At 40.7% G+C, this 23,140-nt stretch overlaps 1 protein-coding gene across 1 annotated transcript in view; it reads left to right on the top strand.

Moving 5' to 3' along the window:
* UBE2J1 (ubiquitin conjugating enzyme E2 J1) overlaps nucleotides 1–22,804 on the top strand; it is a 33,902-nt gene extending 11,098 nt beyond the window's left edge. The window contains exons 5-8 of the mRNA XM_075864184.1: nucleotides 5,688–5,793; nucleotides 9,012–9,135; nucleotides 9,728–9,823; nucleotides 21,539–22,804. Coding sequence (XP_075720299.1) covers nucleotides 5,688–5,793; nucleotides 9,012–9,135; nucleotides 9,728–9,823; nucleotides 21,539–21,808 — 596 coding nt within the window. The 3' untranslated portion in view covers nucleotides 21,809–22,804. The remainder of the gene's footprint in view (nucleotides 1–5,687; nucleotides 5,794–9,011; nucleotides 9,136–9,727; nucleotides 9,824–21,538) is intronic.
* The last annotated feature ends 336 nt before the right edge of the window (nucleotides 22,805–23,140 follow it).

The following is a 23,140-nucleotide window of genomic DNA, read 5'->3' as shown; positions in this document are numbered from 1 at the left end:
AGACCTGAATTTGTCAGCAGCACTTATAAACTTAGATGTGATCGGTAACCGCTCGATCCTGGGTGTCAGAGACACGTAGGACCCGCTGTCTTGGAACCCGTCAGTGCCGCTGACCTGACAGATTCAGGTCTCTGCGCAAGATACAGCTGCTCTGTATACAGTATACAAAGCAGCTGTATCTCAAAAAGTAAATATAATTTATAATAAAATGTATTTAGAAAGTTGCACCAAACGCATTGATACAGTGTTTGTTTTTTTAATAAAAATATTTCAAGGGTGTACATTGACTTTAAAGAGTTTTTTTCCAAAATAGACATTTATTGCCTATCCACAGAACAGGTGATAAATGTATGAGTGCTAGGGGCCCCATCACTGGGACTCCCACTGATCACTAGAACGGGATTCCCTACGCCCATTCCTCTTCACTGCTTTATTGCAGTGAGGAGGATTTTGAATGTAGCTCGGTCACCACGGCAGTGTGGAGAAATCCCTGCTGGTGAGTGGAGTTAGAGGAGAAGCGGAGTATACGCAGTGGCATTCTTCTGGCAAACAGAGAAGATACCACATATGCGTTGTTGGCTTATGACAGTCTGGGCTGTAGCATCATCATTCACTCTAAAAAACAGAGACTAAAAAGTGATTGTGGAACAGCAATTCATTATAAAGTACTTGTCAGAGTAGATGCCGATGCTGGAGCCCTGGCACAGCTCATTTCACAATTATCAACTCCATATAAATAGTTAATTTCACTTTCCTACTTATTCTCTGAATATAACACTACGTAGATTACAAAATGAGCTGCAATTAGGTATGTTATGGACAGGGTAGAAAGAAATTTACTGCAGCCGTACATACTGTGTCAGTAATTTCTTTGGAGAATGGAACGTATTGTGTGGACTTCGACTTCTCGGTTAAGAAGTGCAGCACTGAAATTATTTACTAGGAGTTAATTCTTGTAAAGTGTCATGTGGTGCAGCGCGGCTTCCCGCCTACAAGCCAGCTACAGGGTCAGAAGGTAGTAAAACTAATTTGAAGAATAGTGCTTTTTATTAATATTTAATAATATAATTGTACAGCTGTATTGTGTGAATGTTAGTATTTTTCATGGTAAAAGGTTTGTGGAATAACCCCTTTAAGCTATTCTATTTGCATCACACTCCACACTGCAGGTAAGGTTTGAGGCTAATGAGTCTAGTACTGTATATCTTAGGCCAGCAGTTCTCAACCTGCGATATGCGTACCCCATGGGGTACACCCTCACAGCCTCAGCAGGAACGCTCTGTGGCCTGATCACTGCTCTCCCTAGCGCCCAGCAATGTTTCAGTGCTGGATGCTAAGGGGACCCAAAGTGTTAATTGATGTGGAAGAAATATAGGAGGGTTCCTCCAGCTCACCTTTGCAGATATGCTGAGTCATTCAAGCACGGATCCCCGTGTCGGCACACGTGTAAGCACAGGAAGAAACAAAGAATTGGATCCAGCGAAGAGTCTGTTAGGTTCTGTTAAAATGTAGGAATCTTCTTAAACAGCAGCCATGACTAAGGACGCAGTCAGCGTCAGAAACGCGTAGGCACCGCTCCAATTGCTGTTTATCCCTCTATTGCATATTTGGGAATCTATTCACATTTCACTGCACATGTTTTATCCTTTGCCTTATTAAAACTTGGAAGAAGATTCCTACATTTTAACAGAACCTAACAGACTCTTCGCTGGATCAAATTCTTTGTTTCTTCCTGTTAATTGATGTGCTTACACTTCTTCTTTTTTTTTTTTTTTTAATTAGGTTTATAATACAAAACATACCCCAACCCCATTCCTGTAAACATAGTCCTAGTACAAAAGCATACAATTTTTTTAAGTGCAATGGTACATGACATAATCCACTAGTTATTTCCAATATCTTGTGCTTCATTCTCTACATATAATTAAAATAAAGTGCGTTTCAAATATACATACATTTGATATATATTCGGGAAGGACGTGGTGTCTGAAGCACAGTTAAGGACACCACGTGGTTTCCCAGGCACAGTTGATTGGACACCATATCCTCGCTCAATATCGCGCTCTTCTCCTCCTCACAGTGCGAAATGCATGTGAGGAGGCAGAGGAGGGTGTTTTGTTACTCCCTGTAGAAGCTGAATCCCTAATCCCCAGCCACAGCTTTGGCTGAAGCTGTGGCCGGGGATTCCGTTCCAGTGTATGGACAGTGACGTCAGGGACTTCTCCTGGAGTGGTCCCCTACTCCTGAAGCGGAATCGTCTGCGCTGTGGCCGGTGATTCCGCCCCAGGAGAAGTCCCTGACGTCACTGTCCATATACGGACAGTGACAGGGACACCTGAAGCTGAATCCCCGGCGCAGAGGCCGGTGATTCCGATCCCTGACTTCACTGTCCACATATGGACATTGAAATCGGACTTCTCCTGGAGCGGTCCCCCAGAGGAAGGTAGGGGGGGGGTGCCATCTATGGGGGGTGGCTATGTACAAGGGTGATGTGTAGCACTACCTACAGGGGGGTCTGTATAGCACTACCTACAGGGGGGTCTGTGTAGCACTACCTACAGTGGGGTCTGTGTAGCACTACCTACAGTGGGGTCTGTGTAGCACTACCTACAGGGGGGTCTGTGTGGCACTACCTACCAGGGGAGCTGTGTGGCACTACCTACAAGGGGAGCTGTGTGGCACTACCTACAAGGGGGGCTGTGTGGCATTACCTACAAGCGGGGCTGTGTGGCATTATCTACAGGGGGGCTGTGGCATTATCTACAGAGGGCAGTGTGTGGCATTATCTATAGGGGGCCTGTGGGGGGACGTTATCGGACTACACTCAGACCCTGTCGTGTGAATAGAGCCTTACGTAGGACTGCAGGTAACCTCTACCCCATCTGTACTCAGAGCTATCACTGTGTTATCTGTGGTGTTACATAGGACGGCAGGTAACCTCTACTCCGAGAGTTATCTGTGGTTATTCAGGAAAACCGCTACACAGCCACAAAAAATTCTTCAGTGTGAAAGGACAACTCCCCAATCATGGGTGGTGCACGCAGCAAAGAATCCCAGGTCCAAGGGAGACCATTAATATGCAATCGAAGAAAGAAACTGCAGCACTCAAGATAATCCAAAGAAGTGTATTTGATTTATTCACCAAGCATAAAAACACTTGCAACATTTCAACCCATGAATGGGTCTTTATCAAGCATGACAATGCTTGATAAGTAAAGCAGCTGGGCATAGCCGCGGGCAGGGGTCTGGTGGTGTTGGGAAGGGGTAGGGGGGCCCAAGCTGAGTTCTTGCACCAGCCAGGGCACATGAGCCTTTAGCTATACCCCTGCTGCTATTTGTTGTGGATTTTACCTCCCCATTGAATTCAATGGGGAAAACGCGCAACGAATAAGCAGCGTTTCCGCAAATACAATTGACTTGCTGCGGAATAAAATTCTGCACCGCAGGTCAATTTCTGAGTGTTTTTTCCGCTCAGCATTTACGCAGAGTCTAGTTGAGACTTGTTTTATCTCATCATCTTTGCTGCTACTGTATTATGCTGCAGGTTTTCCACAGCACAATACAGGTATTATAATACAGGTATACGCCGTATTTACGCAATGTGTGAACTGACTCTAACCCCCGCCCCATCGGTCCCAGGGAAAATTTTCTTGCATCGAACTGGTCCTCTGTGCAAAAAAGGTTGGGGATCACTGTTCTAAAGGAACAATTTCTGCCTCCCATCGTTCTTTACTCCTCATTGGGCAATTGGCCATCACCGGAACTAAAAGTGCTTTGTACAGTCTAGAAAGAACTCCTGCTGATGAACCTGTCGTTTCTATCATACTTCTATTGGCATTATATGCGATAACACAACCACTATCTCCTGTATAGTCTTCCCTATCAGAGGTGGGGATTACATAAGAGCCCTGAAGTTGTTCAAATGAGCGCAGTGTCCCATCACTGACAAGCTGTGCTACCCGTGTAAGACCAGCTCGCTTCCAGGTACCTAGTCCCTCAAGGTGATCTAAATTAGCTAACCATGGAGTGTCACATATGGGCGTATATTGAGTAGTCCCTTGTATAAGTTGAATGTCCCTCACCTTCCACCACACCTTATGTATTAAATTCACAGTAGGCAAACAATTCGCTGGCAAATTAAATTTACCCGTACTCAGCATTTTGTACAAGTTATCCTTTCCAAAAAGCCCTTGCAATATAATTCTCTATAGATCCAAATCTTACCTTTCTACACTCGTATGTGCTAAAGTTGACCTGCTAGAAAATATACCCACGGGTTAGGAAATGCCAAACCGAATAACGATTCTACAGGCATCATTGGTGCATGTAGAGGCTTTTTCATTCTTCCAAATCCGTTCCTGTGCATGAGGCTGAAAACAGAAAGGAGGGGCGCTGCCACACGATTCCTGATTCCTATGTAGAGGAGAGAAGTGGTAACTGTTGAGGCTGATCTATTACCACTTCTATTCTACAGCCAATGAAAAGGACTCTTTTACTCACAGCCTCTTACCACAATATGATTGCAGCATTTCTATTACACTGAGGACTTCAGCGTTAACATATAAGTACACACGTACAGAGGTCACACTAAATATTTTCCATTCTAAATAAATTGAGTTATTGTGAATGATGTACTCCTATTTGGCTAAAAATATTCCTTAAAAATTCTAAGAGGAGTATTTTTACCCTGCTGAAAAATATTTAGTGCGCCCAACATGTCAACTCTTAATGCCCATCCTCCTGCTGGGTATCAGTTAGGATGCATTGTAATGGGGGTCTGAAATTCTGTAAACAGGATGGACTGGTTTGGGGTCAGTTTACAGTGTATGTATGTGTATGTGTGTGTGTGTGCGTGTGTATATATATATATATATATATATATATATGTGAGTATATATTATATACAGGAGGGTCTGATTTGTGGTCTATATACAGGGTGCTTTGGTCTGGGATCTGCATACAGAGATCTTTGGCGTGGGGTCTATAAAAGGGGTTTCTGGCCTGGGGTCTGTATCTTTATTTCGGAGGTCTGGTGTGTGGTTCGTATTCATTTTGGGGTCTGCTTATGGGGTCATATGTACTATTTGGGAGTCAAATTCCATAGGTTGTCTGTGTGTCCTACTTCGGAACCGAAATCATGACACAGATGGACCCCATTCAATCATAATGCGATCCATCAGAGCTCCATTAGGGTTGTAAATCTGTATGTGAATCAGCGATTCTTCCCTGTTATCCTAGGATGTGTAGATATAGCCATTTTTACAGCATACCAACGTGACATGGGCTAATGACTGCACTAGGTCTGAACATATGTATACATCTGCGTATGTATTTATCTGAGCAGTACTGTGAAAGAAGTCAGATCATCCTTTCATTTATTTAATTTACAGTCCAAGCGGCCATTAAGTACAAGGTATTAATTCTTCAAGATCAGGAGACAAAAATAGACCATATATTTAACAGGAAATTACCCAGAAGTCTCAACATCCAAACATAATAGCTTTTTTAAATTATTTTTGTGACTTTTGACTAGAAATTTGCGTTCATTATTGACTTGCCCTCATTTGTTTTTTGCAAACTATCTGTACATTGAAATGTATTAGTACTATAAATTAGAATATTGTTATCTATAGTTTGGTTAGTATTCCTTATTCTGTTATTAACACAATTTATCTTGATGTTTTCAGTACGAACTGCATTGTTGGCTATCATTGGATTCATGCCTACAAAAGGAGAAGGTGCCATAGGTTCCTTGGATTATACACCTGAAGAAAGGAAAGCACTTGCCAAAAAGTAAGCTAATAATATCTTGGGTTTCTTCAGCGGGAGGCTGGCAAAACGGTCAATTGGCACACAGTAGTTAGTATTCACTTATTGAAAAAATTCTCTAAAAAAAATGTGCAGTCCTGTTGTGAGAACCTGTAATTTTTGTATGAAGAGTTGAAGAATCGTGTCTGAGTTTGTGACATGACTGTTGACCTGGGGATCATTCCATTCTTTGTACCTGCGTGTACCATTGACCATCATACCAGTATGTTAGTAATGCTGTGATATTGGTGCACCAAGATATTTTGATATGGCAATTTTCCATTGCTGTGTTTTGGTCCCACTCCTAACCCTTGGAAACCCTCTGCTTGATTTGATGTGATCAGGAGAAGGAATCCATATTCTTATTGGGATAAAATTTCCTTATATCGCTAAACTCTATTTTGCCAAAGAAGACCGTACAAGTCTTTCACTGACTACTACTATCTTCAACAAATCTGTGCCTTTAATTTTTACTTAATGGAGTGTGTCTGTTTTTATGTATTTGCATATGATTATACATTTGGTTTGTGGGTACACCGTGTATTCTTTATGAATATTTGAAGATATATGTTTATTAGGAGCGATTCACCCCACAGCAAACTTTTCATCCATGATCTTAACTCCTTCCCGCCGCAGCCATTTTTTATTTTCGTTTTTCACTTACCGCCTTCCAAGAGCCATAACTCTTTTATTTTTCGATCATTCGGGTGGTGTGGGGGCTTATTTTTTTCGGGAGGAGTTGTAGTTTCTATTGGTAGCATTTAAAGTACCATATAATGTACTGCGAAGCAGAAAAAAAAATTCTTTGCGGCCTGAAATTGGAAAAAAACAAGATTCCTCAGTTGTTTCTTGGGTTTCGTTTTTACGGCTTTCACCGTGCGGTAAAAACGACAACTTAACTTTATTCTGAGGCTCTATACTATTACGGTGATACCAAATTTATATAGGGTTTTTTATATTTGACTACTTTTAAAGAAGAAAAACTTTTTGTTAAAACATTTTTTTATTTGTCGCCACATTCTGTGAGCCATAATTTTTTAATCGATTTGAGAGGTGTAATGGCTCGTTTTTTGCGGGACAAGCTGTAGTTATCAGTATTATTTTTTGGTACATATAATTTTTTTTTTTGCATTTTTTTGGGGAGCAAAGTTGACCAAAAAAACAAAGATTTTGGTGTTAAAAATGTTTTCTTTTTTTAGGCCTTCACCGTGCGCATTAAATAATGCTATATTTTAATAGTTCAGACTTGTACGGACGCAGCGATAGCAATTTAGTTAACTTTTTTAATTTTTTTACATGACTTTAGAGGGAAAATGGGAAAAGGTTTTTTTTGAACTTTTGAATTTTTCACTTTTTTTTTCACTACTAAAAACTTTATTTCACCTTTTTTTTTTTTACACATTTCATTAGTCCCTCTTGGGGACTTGAAACAGCGATTTGTTTGGGTATGTTCACACACGGCTGAAAATATGGAGCTGTTTTCAAGGGAAAATAAAACATCCTCTGATTTTCAGCCGTTTTTTTTAATCAAACTCGTGTTTTTTGCAGCGTTTCTTACGGCCGTTTTTGGAGCTGTTTTTCTATGGGGTCAATGAAAAATGGCTCAAGAAGTGACATGCACTTCTTTTTACGGGGCGTCTTTTTACATGCCGTTATTTGAACATGAGGCGTAAAATAACGCCCCGTCGGCTTCCGTTTTTTTAGGCGTTTTTCGGGTTGTTTACGGCCCGAAAACAGCTGAAAATAGCTGAAAATACATCTTGTGAACATACCCTTAGATCGTATTGCATTATATTGTAATTTTTACAGGCATCTTAACAGAGGCAGAGCGAAGGCAGTCCTGGGGTCCTTCATTAGTCCCCTGGGCTGCCATGACAACCATCGTCACCGCCCCCCATCTAATTGCGGGGGGGGTGGCAATGTGCTGTCAGAGTGGGCCGCTCCGCTCTTTTCAACGCCTCAGATGCTCCAGTCGCGATTGACCGCAGCATTTGAGGGGTTAAACAGCCAGGAAAAGCACAATCGCTGTTATTAGCAGTTAGTCCCAGGTGTCGGCTGTAAAGAAAAAAAAAAAAAAAAGCCGACACCCGCAGCGTATGGAGTGCGCTCAGTGCCGGGCTCCTAGCATCATAGTGATGTACGATGCTAGGAGTCCCTGCCTCTGCGTGGAACTACTGTCCCGTACTGTAATCATGATTACAGTACGGGACAGTTGTCCTGCAGAGAGGCAGGGACTCCTAGCATCGTACATCACTATGATGCTAGGAGCCCGGCTCCCTGCACTGGGTTCGGTCCGGGTCTTCCGGCCGAAATACGTTCCGTACATTACGGACGTAACATGGTCGTGTGAACCCAGCCTTAGTGTTACAGATACCAGCAGGGAGAGGGAGGAGGTTGTATACAGCAGAGAATGCTGAATTAGAGTATAGGGGGTTTACATCTCACAATGCAGGAAACTTCCTGGTTAGCGGGCACTGCGATGCTCATTTGCTTACGGCGAGTGGTGGAATATTACTACTTTTTTCAAGTTCGACAAGGATCAACATTTGCTACATAGATATGTTTATACTGCTCTCCAGGGGCTTTAGCGGTTTGGGGGGCACACAAGTGCTGACCAGACTCTTTAAAAGGAGAAAGCAGTACAGGAAGGAAGCTGTACTGAGACATGAGAACTAGTGAAGGCAGCAGGATCCTAGACTAACAGAACTCACATACTGCATGTATACACGTCCACATGAGAAGGGTCTATGAATTCAGAAGCAGGTTGTAAACTGAATATCGGGTTTGAAAATAAATGAAGAATGCAGCCTGAAACATTTTTAACTCCACGTAACCACTGACATATGTATAAATAATTTTTTCCTTATCATAGTTGTCCATAGCTTTTAGGCATGTTGGTTTACTGAATTGCATTTGCAGTTGTTCGTAATATGTTCGGCTAAGGCAATATGAGGGGTATTTATTTTCCTATTGCCAACACACCTGTATGTTCAAGTGATTGTCAGTGGTATATTCCCACTCTGCAAATTCTATGATTTCATTGGTGGCGCTAACCTATGCAATAACAAGTTTCCCTGCTTACAAAATCATATCCGGTCAGCCCTTAGTCAAGACATTGTTTAATACCCATTTGAAATAGGGGGCAAATAGATTTAGATTTAAGTGAAGTTGAGCTTATTCTTCATTATTGTATCTTTATTCAGGTCTCCAGACTACTTCTGTGAAACATGTGGAATAAGTATGAAATCTGCTTTGCTACCACTAAACTCAGAATCTGCCCGAGATGACAAAGAAGACCGAGAGCTTGCTAGACAAATCAGTTTTACGGTATATACAAATTATATTTCTTTTGAATTTGTCTTGTGTATACCACATGTTTTTTTCTGTTGGTTGGATTGTGTGAGTAGGTGCAGAATCCATATGTGAAGATTTCATCTGCCGGTGTGATATTTCATTTCATCCCTGTAGTAGTTTTACAAAAGTAAAGAACTAGTAATTCTATTGTCATGTGGTCTAACCTCTAAAAAATTTCTTGAAGCTTTATGGCAATGTAAAAGGCTATTCATAACTTAGATGTGATCGATAACGGCTCCTGCGTGTCTCTCACCGAAGCCGTCCGTCCCGCTGACCTGACGGATTCGAGTTTCAGCGCAAGATACAGCTTAGCTCTATGTAGCTAGGATTTTGAATTTACTTCTTTTTTTTATTTTTTTGTTTTTAAGATTTTGCTTTTTTGTATCCTGCCGTCAAAGCGGATTCCGTCTGGTCAGCTGCAGCAAATTAGCAAATATTGAACTGTTATTTTTTTGCACCAACACTTTCAGTATTAGGCTAAGGACTTAGGTTAACCTAACTTCATATTTACATAGTAATTTTTAATCCAGCACACCAATATAACATTATTATTTTTTACCATCAGGCTCAAGTAAACGCTCCTGGAAATTCTCAAACAGAAGAAAATAATCATCTACAAAAATCACCTGAACCAGACGAAACAATTTCTACAACTCCTCAGGTTTTTTTTGTGTTTTTACTTTTATGAAGAGATTTTAAGATGTTTAAGGTCATCTTATGTGTGTGTGTGTGTGTGTGTGTGTGTGTGTGTGTGTGTGTGTGTGTGTGTGTGACATCACACTGACAGTTGGGATACATTACACTACTAGGTAGTGTAATGTATTCTAGTAGCGATCAGAGCTGCAGGTCAAAAAAAAGTGTAAAAATAAGGTGTTTTTTTATAGGAAAAAAATGAAACCGTTAAAAAAAGTACACATATTTGGTATCACCGTGTTCGTAACGACCCAAACTATGTTATTTTTCCTGCACGGTGAACACCGCAAAAAAACAAAAAACAAATACTATGCCAGCATCACTATTTTTTTGGTCACCACCCCTCCCAAGATATAGAATAAAAAGTGAACAAAATGTTGCATGTACCCCAAAATAGTAACAATAAAAACTACAACCTGTCCCGCAAAAAACAAGCCCTTACACCGCTTTCTTTACTGAAAAATAAAAAAGTTATGGCTAAGAATATGGTGACACAAAAAATAAATAATTTTATAAAAATGTGATTTTATTGCGCAAACGCTGCAAAAAAAACAACAAAAACTATATACATATGGTATTGCCGTAATCGTACCAACTCGCAGAATAAAGTAAGACGTGATTTATTGCGCATGGTGAAGGCCGTAAAAGTATTTAAAACGACAAAATCACTGTTTTTTGGTCTATTTTTCCTGTAGAAGTTGTATCGGGAAAAAATAAACATTTTTTTTTATTGTTTTCAAAACCTAATCAAAAGTTGCTTAAAATCACATAATACATTGTTTTTTTTTTTTGTTTTTTTTTAAATAGTTCACCAGTGTACATAGCCTTTAAGAGGTTTTGGCATCTAGAAAATGGTAACTTAACTGTATACTAAACACATATACTCTATACCCTACAATTATGCTATCACTCAAAAGTTTTAGAACACCTGAATTTCTCCAGTTTTTATTGATATTTACATAGTTTGATGTCTCAAATGTGCTTTGAAATGAAAGCATAGAAGAAATAAGCAAGTTAAGCTGAATAAAAATAATGGATTAATTTTGTTTCAACAAATGAAATCTCGATTTTTGACTTCGCAGTAGCCACCTCTAGCTGATATAACCGCTTTACACAATCGAGGAATTCTTTCTACCATTGCATTCAGATCGTGTTCAGAAATGTCTTCCCAACATTGCAGAAGTTCCCACAGATGTGCTGCACTTGTAGGTGACTTTACTTTCACCCTTCTGTCCAGTTCATCCCAAACAAACTCAATGGGGTTAAGTCTGGAGACTGTGCAGACTTTTCCATTCTTTGAAGCCTACTGGCTTCTTCTTGTCTTCTTACGTAGTTCTGATATAACATAGAAGTATGTTCTGGATCATTGCCTTGCTGTAATATGAACCCCTGACCAAGTAGGGGTACACCACAGGGTATTGCATGGCGCATCAAAATGCTGTGGTAGCCATTTTTGTCAAGTGTGCCAGTAACCCTGTGCAAGTCGCCAAATCTGGATCCATCAAAAGAGCCCCAGACCATCACGCTTCCTCCTCCATGTTTGACAGCTGTCGCATCCTTTCATGTACGCGACGATGTACAAAAACCCTGCGTGATGTACCAAAGATGTCAAATTTTGATTAATCAGTCCATAAGACCTTCTTCCACTCTTCAGTAGTCCCCGGAGGTGCTGCTTGGCCCAGGCAAGACTTTTTTTTTATTTTTTATTTTGCAATCTTAGCAGTGGCTTATACTCGACCTGTCAAACCTGTAGATAGAAATGAAAGTTTATTTTTTTTGTTGCATTTAGCTGGGCTTGAAGATTTTGTGCTGTTAACAGAGTTTTACACTGGGCGATTATCGTGCAGACGAGCGTTCATATAACGCTCGTTGCCGATAATTGCTCTGTGTAAAAACGGCAGTGATCATCTGCTGATCGTATCATTTTAAAAAGTAAAAGATTATCGTTGTCGGCAGCACATCTCCCTGTTATAATTCATGGGGACAAGCGATCGGAGTAACAACTGCTCGTCCCCATCCATAGCTCCGTGTGACACGAGCTAGCGAGCGCTGATCAACGATGTCTTATTTATCGGCCGGTGTAAAAGGGCCTTTAGGCGCCGATCACGCAAACTGTTGACTCTCAAAAACTTGTCATCTAATTTTGTTGTGGCCTTTGGTCTGCCAGACCTCTTCCTGTCAGAGTTTCCACCAGTTTCCAAGTGCCTTTTGATGGTATAGGAAACTGTACTTACTGCCACCTTGGCTTTCCTGTCAATTTCTCTGTAGGACAGACCTACACTTCTAAGGGTATGTGCACACGCACTAATTACGTCCGTAATTGACGGACGTAATTCGGCCGGAAGACCCGGACCGAACACACTGCAGGGGGCCGGGCTCCTAGCATCATAGTTATGTACGATGCTAGGAGTCCCTGCCTCTCTGCAGGACGACTGTCCCGTACTGAAAACATGATTACAGTACGGGACAGTTGTCCTGCAGCGAGGCAGGGACTCCTAGCATCGTACATAAGTATGATGCTAGGAGCCCGGCTACCTGCACTGTGTTCGGTCCGGTACTTGCGGCCGAATTACGTCCGTCAATTACGGACGTAATTAGTGTGTGTGCACATACCCTAAGGGTTATAATGGTCTGTTTGTTTTTCTTTTGTTAATTGCCTTTTTCTTGCCGTTTATGATATCCATGTGCTCTGTCCTGTCCAAATCCTGCCCTACAGGGTGTTGTAATGCGGTCTGTTCCAGCACTGATTATATAGAATTGGAGGGTTGGAAAGAAATCTCCAAAAATTGAGACACCTGTAGAAATAGTTTGCATCCAATTTAAAACCACAATTTGCTTTCTGTGCTGCAGAGCAGCGGTCCTTGATGTCTTCCCTGAAAAAAGCCCTTTGGTTAAAATCAGAAATTCAGACTGTTGCGTTTTGAGGTTCAAAATTAATATTATTTTTATGTATTTGGAACCTTTGAACCGTTTCACGTTATGTGCTGTACTAGAACTGTGTTAATGTAAAAAATAACTGGAAAAATTGAGGTGTTCTAAAACTTTTGACCAGTGGTGTACATATGTGTGTCACTGACTTATATGGCTGCACATTTCCTTACAGGGGTAATTTAGTGTTTCGTGACATTGCTAATTCCTCCATTTAGCTGAGAAGTGGATACAATTGCTTTGCTCTGTGAGCTAAACTAATGGACTCCAGACTGATACGGATGGGTGTCATAGAAGTCTATGGGCGCTTCTGTTATTACGGACAGCTACGAATGTGCATCCGAGATTTTATATATATATATATATATATATATATATATATATATATATATATATACATACATACATAATCCTGGATGGACCTGTCTGGTCAGTTAACAATTAATTTGCAAATTGTATGGGGACATTAACATAATACTGTGCATCCTGCATATACATGCAATTCCACATGTTTATGAGCGTATAAAATGACATCGTGCAGTCAGTGTTTTACTGGGCTTTCTCTTTGTTAATTCAGTAAAGGCTTTATTCTACTTTCTTTTTTTTTTTTCTTTTTTGCAAAAAAATCTATTTTTTTGATTAGAAAAGAGAACAATAGTCATCCATCGATAGCATAAAAGACTAATAATATACGGCACGCAGGCCAAAGTAGTGGATGTACAAAATGCCAAATAGAGGAAGAACACTGAACAAACAACGAACTAATTACATTGCACCCATTTAGTAAGAATAGGGTAGAGTTGAAAAAGTAGTAGAAGATCTTATGAAACTGTCCTAAGTAACACCCATTGTAGCAGAGTGGGTGATTATAGATTTGAATCTACATTTTTAATAACCGATTTACAAGAAGAAATAGAAAATAAAATCAAACACTGTAGGGAAAATATTTTTTAACAAATATGTTATTAACAAAAAAAATATTTCTGTCACAATTTTTTTTCGGAAATCTGAAATTTGTTAAGCCTCCTGTTTATATAATACTGCTTTTATAATTGAAAGTATTAATTTGGCATTTGCCTAATTCTCCTAGGCTGTGGTACTTATATAACACATCCATTATGGGAGTGCATAGAGTCTGCTTCTGAGCCAAGGCAGCTGCCACTCGACTTTTATAAATGCAATCTAAATTCAGTGACAAATTGTGCTCAAATCCTAGATAAGCTGCACTTTATTTATTTATTTGTTTATTTTAGCGGTGGTGGGCCCGGGGATTGCTATAGACAAAAACACGTCTGATAACGTCAGACCATCTGTTGCAGCAAGCTTTGCGGTTTACAGGCTTGGTAAAACGGGGAATACCATTCAACTACGACTTCACTCAATAACCAGGGCAGAGATTAAATGCTCTGACCTTTTCTCCTAAACCTTTTATAGCTTTATATAGTACTCAGAAACGTACACAAAGAAGGAGCACATTTTCTGCGTGACGTAGCGGATGACCAGCTCTTTTCTCAGCTGGCTACATCTATAAAAGTGTGTTGCAGCTTTACCAGTACAGTCTTCTTTATGGCAAACTAACTAGACAAAGTGCATAAAGTAAAATCAATGAACAGACACCGCATGCATATTTCAGATCCCGTTAAAAAGAGAATACGCTTCGGTACACCAGTGTGTTTCAGCGATATCTGCTTTAACCCCTTAATGACCAGCCTATTTTAGACCTTAAAGAGGCTCTGTCACCAGATTTTGCAACCCCTATCTGCTATTGCAGCAGATAGGCGCTGCAATGTAGATTACAGTAACGTTTTATTTTTAAAAACGAGCATTTTTGGCCAAGTTATGACCATTTTTGTATTTATGCAAATGAGGCTTGCAAAAGTCCAAGTGGGCGTGTATTATGTGTTACATCTGGGCGTGTTTACTTCTTTTACTAGCTGGGCGTTCTGACGAGAAGTATCATCCACTTCTCTTCAGAACGGCCAGCTTCTGGCAGTGCAGACACACAGCGTGTTCTCGAGAGATCACGCTGTGTCATCACTCGCAGGTCCTGCATCGTGTCGGACGAGCGAGGACACATCGGCACCAGAGGCTACAGTTGATTCTGCAGCAGCATCGGCGTTTGCAGGTAAGTCGATGTAGCTACTTACCTGCAAACGCTGATGCTGCTGCAGAATCAAATGTAGCCTCTGGTGCCGATGTGTCCTCGATCGTCCGACACGATGCAGGACCTGGGGCAGGAAGTGAGTGACGTCACAGCGTGATCTCTCGAGAACACGCTCTATGTCTGCACTGCCAGAAGCTGTGCGTTCTGAAGAGAAGTGGATGATACTTCTCGTCAGAACGCTCAGCTAGTAAAAGTAGTAAAAACGCCCCGATGTACGCACATAATACACGCCCACTTGGACTTTTACTTTAAACACACCCACTTGGACTTTTGCAAGCCTCATTTGCATAAATACAAAAATGGTCATAACTTGGCCAAAAATGCTCGTTTTTAAAAAATAAAAACGTTACTGTAATCTACATTGCAGCGCCGATCTGCTGCAATAGCAGATAGGGGTTGCAAAATCTGGTGACAGAGCCTCTTTTAATGACCAAGCCATTTTTTACGTTTTTCCATCGTCGCATTCCAAGAGCTATAACTCTTTCTTTTTTGCGTCGACATAGCTGTATAAGGTCTTGTTTTTTGCGGGACAAGTTGTATTTTTTAATAGCACCATTTTGAGGTACATATTATTTGTTGATTAACTTTTATGAACTTTTTTTTGGGGGGGAATAGAAAAAAACCTGAAATTTCGACACTCTTTTTTTTTGTGTCCTAAATCTACGCCGTTTACCGTGTGATATAAATAACACTAACTCTATTCAGCGGGTTGTTACGATTGCAACGATACCAAATTTGTATAGTTTTTGTATGTTTTACTACCTTTACACAGTAAAAACGCTTTTTTTTTCAAAATTATTTGTTTTTGTGTCTCCATGTTTGAAGAGCCGTAACGTTTTTATTGTTCCGCCGATGCAGTTGTATGAGGGCTTTTTTTTTGCGGGAAGACTTGTCGTTTTTATTGGTACCATTTTGGAGTAGATGCGACTTTTTGATCACTTTTTATAACATTTTTTTAAAGTCAGGATTCGCAGAAAACAGCAATTTTTCCATAGTTTTTTATTAAATTTTTTACGGCGTTCACCGTGCGGGTTAAATAATGTAATAGATTTATAGTCGGGGTCGTTACGGATGCGGCGATACCAAATATGCGTAACTTTTTAAATTTATTTTGGTTTTTTAATAGTAAAGGAGTTTGTAAGAGGAAAAAGTGGGTTTTTAATTTTTTTTCACATTTTTTTTTTAAATTACCTTTATTAAACTTTTTTTTAACTTTTTTACTAGTCCCACTAGGGGACTATAATATGCGATTCTGCAATCTGTATTATAATACACGGCAATACTTCTGTATTGCAGTGTATTACTGCCTGTCCGTTTAAAACGGGCAGGCATCTGCTAGGTCATGCCAGAGGCATGATCTAGCAGGCATTCATGACAGGCAGACCTGGGGGCCTTTATTAGGCCCCCGGCTGCCATAGAAGACACAGACACTCGGCGATCTTATCGCCGGGTGTCGGTGGGAGAGAGAGGGAGCTCCGTCCCTCTCTCCAAAACCACTCCGATGCGGTGCTCGCTATTGCGCACCGCATCTGAGGGGTTAAACCTGTGAGATCGATACTTATATCGATCTCACACGGCAGAGCAGGGACGCTCCCAGCCCTCAGCTGCCTCTGGCAGCTGAGAGCAGGGAGATTTGACGGCTCCCTGCTCTGTTTACTCATCCTGATGCAGTGCCGTAAAAAGGCACATGCATCAGAATAAAGCCCGTTAGTGGCCGACGTTAAAAGGCGTATTGGCGGTCACTAACGGGTTAATACAGATGTTTGATTTACCCTGGAGGTGAAGTTGAGAATACTTTAATCCTTCATTCAGTAATAGAGTAACTTACTAATGGACAGGAGTTGCTGTCACAAAATAACCCCTTAAGGACCCAGACCTTGCATGTTTTGTTTTATTCTTTATATTCGCAGGGATTAGTTGTATTTATTAATGGCACCATTTTGGGGTACATATAATATATTGTATAACTTTGAGTGTATTAACCCCTTTAGGACACAGCCTGTTTTGGACTTGTGGACACAGATGATTTTTTTTCAAATCTGACATGTCACTTTATGTGGTAATAACTCTGGAATGCTTTCACCTATCCAAGCGATTCTGAGATTGTTTTCTCGTGACATATTGTACTTTATGTTAGTGAAAAAATTTGGTCGATAAATTCAATATTTATTTGTGAAAAACTTCAAATTTTAGCAAAAATGTGCAAAAATTAGCATTTTTCTAAATTTAAATGTGTTTGCTTGTAAAACAGATAGTAATACCACACAAAATAGTTACTAGTTAACATCCCCCATATGCCTACTTTATGTTTGCATAATTTTTTTCACGTACTTTTATTTTTCTAGGACGTTACAAGGCTTAGAACTTTAGCAGCAATTTCTCATATTTTCAAGAAAATTTCAATAGGCCGTTTTTTCAGGGACCAGTTCAGTTATGAAGTGGCTTTGAGTGCCTTCTATATTAGAAAGTCCCCATAAATCACCCCATTTTGAAAACTGCACCCCTCAAGGTATTCAAAACCACATTCAGAAAGTATTTTCACCCTTTAGGCGTTTCACAGGAATTAAGGCAAAGTAGAGGTGAAATGTACAAATTTAATTTTTTTTTTTTGCCGAAATTCATTTGTAATAAAAAAAAAATCTGTAACACAGGTTTTACCAGAGAAACGCAACTCAATATTTATTGCCCAGATTCTGCAGATTTTAGAAATATCCAACATGTGGCCCTAGTGTCCTAATGGACTGAAACACCGGCCCCAGAAGCAAAGGAGCACCTCGTGGATTTTGGGGCCTCCTTTTTTTAGGAATATATTTTAGGCACCATGTCAGGTTTGAAGAGGTCTTGTCATACCTAAACAGTCGAAACTCCCAAAAAGTGACCCCATTTTGGAAACTGCACCCCTCAAGGCATTTTTCTATGGGTATAGTTAGCATTTTGACCCCACAGTTTTTTTGCAGAATTTAGTGGAATTAGTCTGAAGATGAAAGTCACCTACTTTTCTGTGGAAACATAGAATTTTTTCATTTTTACAAGGAATAAAGGAGAAAAAGCACCCCAACATTTGTTAAGCAATTTCTCCCGATTATGGCAATACCCAATATGTGGTCATAAACTGAAGTTTGGAACACAGCAAGGCTCAGGAGGGAAGGAGCGCCTTTTGGAGCACGGATTTTGCTGGATTGGTTTTCAGTGCCATGTCGGGTTTTTCAACGCCCCGGAGGGACCAAAACAGTGGAAACCCCCCAAAAAATGACCCTATTTTGGAATCTACACCCCTCAAGGAATTTTTCTAGGGGTATAGTGAGCATTTTGACCCCACAGGATCTTTTTTAGAGCTAAGGTGACCAAAAAACAGCGATTTTGGCGCTTTAAATTCTTTATTTCTTACAGCGTTCACCGTGCGCAATAAATTACGTTTTACTTTATTCTGCCGGTCGGTACGATTACGCCGATACCATATGTGTATAGTTTTTGTTTAAAGTTTTGCAGCGTTTCGACTATAAAATTAAGTTTCTATAAAATTATTTATTTTCTGAGACATGCTATTCTGAGCCGTAACTTTTTTTATTTTTTCGTCAAAAAAGCTGTGGGAGGTCTTGTTTTTTGCGGGACAGGTTGTAGTTTTTATTGGTACCATTTTGGGGTAAATGCGACTTTTTGATCACTTTTTATTTTATATCTTGGGAGGGGTGGTGACCAAAAAATAGCGATGCTGACCGTTTTCCGTTTATTTTGTTTGCGGGGTTCACCGTGCGGAAAAAATTAACATTATAGTTTCATAGTTTGGGTCGTTACGAACACGGTGATACCAAATATGTGCACTTTTTTTTTTTAACGTTTTCATTTTTTCCCTATAATAAATGACTTATTATAGGAAAACAAAACCTTTTTATTTTTACACTTTTATAAAACATTTTTATTAACTTTTTTTTTTACTTTTTACACTTTATTTTTTGACCTGCAGCTTTGATCGCTGCTAGAATACATTACACTACCTAGCTAGTGTAAAGTATTCCAACTGTCAGTGTGACGTCACAGTCATTCTGACAGTTAGTCTACGAGGGCCAGTCCTCATAGGCTTCCATACATGGCAGACCCGGAGGCCGTTGCCTGGCCTCCGCATGCCATCACAAGCATCAGCAGCCCCCACGATTGCATGGGGGCTGCTGATGTGCTACAAACCCCCTACATGCGGAGATCGCAATCGAGCCCCGCATGTAACGGGTTAATTGCCGAAATCAGCGGCGATGAGCCGCAGATCGGCAACACTGGAGTGTCAGCTGTCGGGGACACCTGATCTCCAAGTTCCCGATGCACACCTTGTCGCCGACAGTGTGCATCGGAAACGACACAGTGACTTCCTGTCACTCTGACAGGAAGCCCATCAGGACCAGCCGAAGGTTGGTCCTGATGGGCTTCCGTCCATGGCAGACACGGAAGCCATTGTTTTGCTTCCGTTTGCCATACTAACTATCAGCAAACCCCGCGTTTTCGGACCGGGGTCTGCCGATATGCTAGAAACCCCTAAAATTCGGCGATTGCAACCGATCGCCGAATTTAAGGGGTTAATTCGCCGAAATCAGCGGCAAAGGACCGCTGGCTGGCAAGAGTGGAGTGTCAGCTGTCGGCGACAGCTGACTTCCCGGTACACACTGTCGCCGACAGTGTACACCGGGAAAAACTCAGTAACTGTACGTCGTCGTGCGGGAAGTAACCTCCCGCGACGACGTACAGTTACTTACTCGTGCGGATAGGGGTTAAAAAACATCAATTCCACCATTGCGGTATTTATTTATTTTTTTCTTTAAATAGTTTTTGTTTTGCCGCATTCCAGGACCTATAACATATTTATTTTTCTGTCAATGTTGCTGTGTGAGGGCTATTTTTTTTTTTTGGCAGGATCACTTGTCTTCATGGGTAAAATTTGGGGTACGTACAACTTTTTGATCACTTTTTTTTTTTTTTGGGGGAGGTAGGATGAAACAAAAAACAGCAATTCTGCCATTTTTTCAGGTTTCACGTTTTGATGGATAAGTAATGTTGATACTTTGAAATTGCAGGTTGTTACGAACGTGGCAATACCAAAAAAAAATGTTTTCATTTTATTCGGGAAAGGGTGTTTTTTCCTTCCAAAAACTTTTATTGTTTTTTTTTTTTCATTGGCAGGGCCTAATAGGAGTACAATAATGGCAGATGGGGGTGGGGGAGTTAGCTGCCTTGGAGACCCATCGGCAATCTGCGATCGCGGCACTGCGGTGCCGATGAGATGACAAAGGGTTACACGGCATCTAAGGGTTTAAACCGCCGGGATTGGAGCAAGATGAGATCCCAGCCATTTCATCAGAATGTCGGCTCTATGTTACAGTTGACGCCCACTGTTGATGACACGGGCTCAGTTCCTGAGCCTGTACAGTACATTTAGTGCTCTGCGCTACAACTTGACTGCCAGCGCCATAAATGTACAGTGCAGACTGGGAAAGTGTTAATGATTTAATGCTTTATTTCTAAACATTGTTTCTTTTTTAAATCCCCCACGGAGGCCACAAAACTGCTGACCGGGTAATATAGGGGAGGGGAAGGGCATTTTTTTTTCTCTGAGATTTAGATTGATTCCCCCGGCGCGACAGTTGAAAGTGCCACTCCCTGCTCTGAGTTAAGGCTCTAGCGGCTAATCAGGAGACTACTAGAGCCGTCACTCAGAGCAGAGGGGCAGAGCTTTCAGCGTGCAGTGCAGGAGCACTTGCACATCAAGTCCCGCCTCCGTGGCACTTGCAATCAGCGTGCCGGGGTAATTAAACATAGATTTCTCGGTCAACAACTTGCATGACCGAGGAAAAAAGATAGGATTAAAATGACCTCTATCTATATCAGGCTTCAAAACAGGTTTCCTTTAAGTGAACGCTTTAATATGTTTTATGCTGTGGCATGTATCTAGTTCTAGGTTTTATTTGAAATATACTTTTTTGGGGGGCAATAAGTGTATTCTCCCCTTTTTTTTATTTATTTTTTTTAAATTATGTTACAGCTGTAATAAAAACGACATTATATAAATTGTATAGTCACTGGTAAAGACCCTATTCACATCACATTTTTTGTGGTAAGTTTAACATCTACAGCGGAAAATGCTCCTGATGTATACGTTGATACTTGGGATGGATGCCATAGAGTGACATCCGTCCACCATACGCTACTATCGCATCCGCTTAACGGATAGGTTATGAGCTTTTTGTCACAGACACCTGTCACCGATAGGCTATTATAGCATCTATTTACCGGAAAAGTAGTATAAAGCTAGTCACCCTTAGACCCCCATGTTAAAAAAAAAAATCATATACCATGCTGGATTTTCTTGTATGAAATAGCGTGGTCCATTCCATTTTTTGTTTCTTGCAGTATACTGTCATATACCAACCAGACCATGACCAAAAGGGCAATCTTTTGGCCTCTGTTGGGCTAATGAAAGCCTATGGACACGTTTAGAGTGTATGTCAGGAGCTTTCCTGGTGTATACGTTAAACGTGGTGTGAACTTAACGTAAGTTATATACTCTTTATGCTTCTTGTTTTTTGAGTTCTCTACTCCCATCTACAGGATGAGGCTGAGGATGGACATCCCACCTCTGGTGAAGAGGCTGCACAGTCCGCACCTATTGTGAACACCTCAAGGAGCCCTAGACAGAGACGGGCACATCAGAGAAGGAACCCAGCTTCACCAGGTCTCATTGAAGTTCAACAACATGCTGTCAATGGAAGTAACACTGGTTCAGCAATTCTCATAGTTGTGCTAACATTTGCATTGGCAGCCCTTCTTTTCCGTAGACTTTATTTAGCCAATGAATATATTTTTGACTATGATCTATAATGTTTGGTTTCTTCTGAAGGCAACAACAGGAGTGTCCCATTAAACCATGTGTATCAGGTATGTTAAAACAGTCTACAGATTGTATGTAATGACTGTTTATAGTATACTGTGGCATTTTTGCAGGGATTTAATTGACCAGACATCTGCCTGGCCTTTTCCTCTAATGTATCCGCATCAGAAGCTGGAAGTGTATATAAGTGATTGTTCACTTTGTTTCATTTTGAATATAAATTCTGACGCTAAATATATAAATAGTAGAGGAATGGTTAGAAATAAAACTTACAATCAGTTGCATGTCTGTTTTATATGGAGGACTGCAGCACTCCAGCGGTGATTCAACTATTTGGCTTATATTTAAAATGACTTAAACATACCCTTAGGGGAGGAAAAAGTCTCCTGTTTGAACTCTCCAATATACTCTAGTGTCAGAATATATATACACACACATTATGTAAAAAAATATATATATATAATGTATATATTTTTATAGTCAAAAGTATTGGGACACCTACATATAACACCTACAGGAGCTTTAATGGCATCCCTTTATAAATACATAGTCATTAATATGTAATTGGTCCCTCCTTTGCAGCTAAAACTGCTTCCACTCTTCTGTGGAAGCTTTTGGAGTGTAATTTTGGGAATTTTTGCCCATTCATCTAAGTAGAGCATTTGTGAGGTCATACACTGTCTCCGTTCTAATTCATCCCAAAGGTGTTCGATGAGTTCAGGGCTTTGTGCGGGCTAGTCAAGTTCTTCCACACCAAACTCACCCAACCATGCCTTTATGGAACTTGCTTTGTGCACTGGGGCACAGTCCTGCTGGAATAGAAAATATCCTTACCCAAACTGTTCCCACAAAGTTGGCAGCATACAATTGTCCAAAATGTCTTGGTATGCTGAAGCATTAAGATTTCCCTTCACTGGAACTAAGGAACCTTAGGCCACCCCTTAAAGTGTAACTATGTTTTTATCAAACTTCTGACATGTCATAGTGACATGTCAGAAGTTTTGATTGGTAAGGGTCCGAGCACTGAGACACCCACCAATCGCTAAAACTAAACGGCAGAAGCGTTCGTGTGAGCGCTTAGCCGCTTAATTTCTGTTCGGCTTTTACCGGAAATCGACTAAGTGGAGTACGGGCTCAATAGAAAGTCTATGAGCCCGTACTCCGCTACATTAGCTTTCCGGAGAAAGCCGAACAGAAACTAAGCAGCTAGGCGCTCACACGAGTGCTTCTGCCGCTTCGTTATAGCGAATGGTGGGGGTCTCAGTGCTCGGACCCTTACCAATCAAAACTTCTGACATGTCACTGTGACATGTCAGAAGTTT

This window comes from Rhinoderma darwinii, chromosome 4, assembly GCF_050947455.1.
Source record: "Rhinoderma darwinii isolate aRhiDar2 chromosome 4, aRhiDar2.hap1, whole genome shotgun sequence".
Classification (NCBI taxonomy): Eukaryota; Metazoa; Chordata; class Amphibia; order Anura; family Rhinodermatidae; genus Rhinoderma; species Rhinoderma darwinii.
The sequence above is the reverse complement of the archived record's forward strand: the minus strand, read 5'-3'. Positions and strand labels throughout refer to the sequence as shown.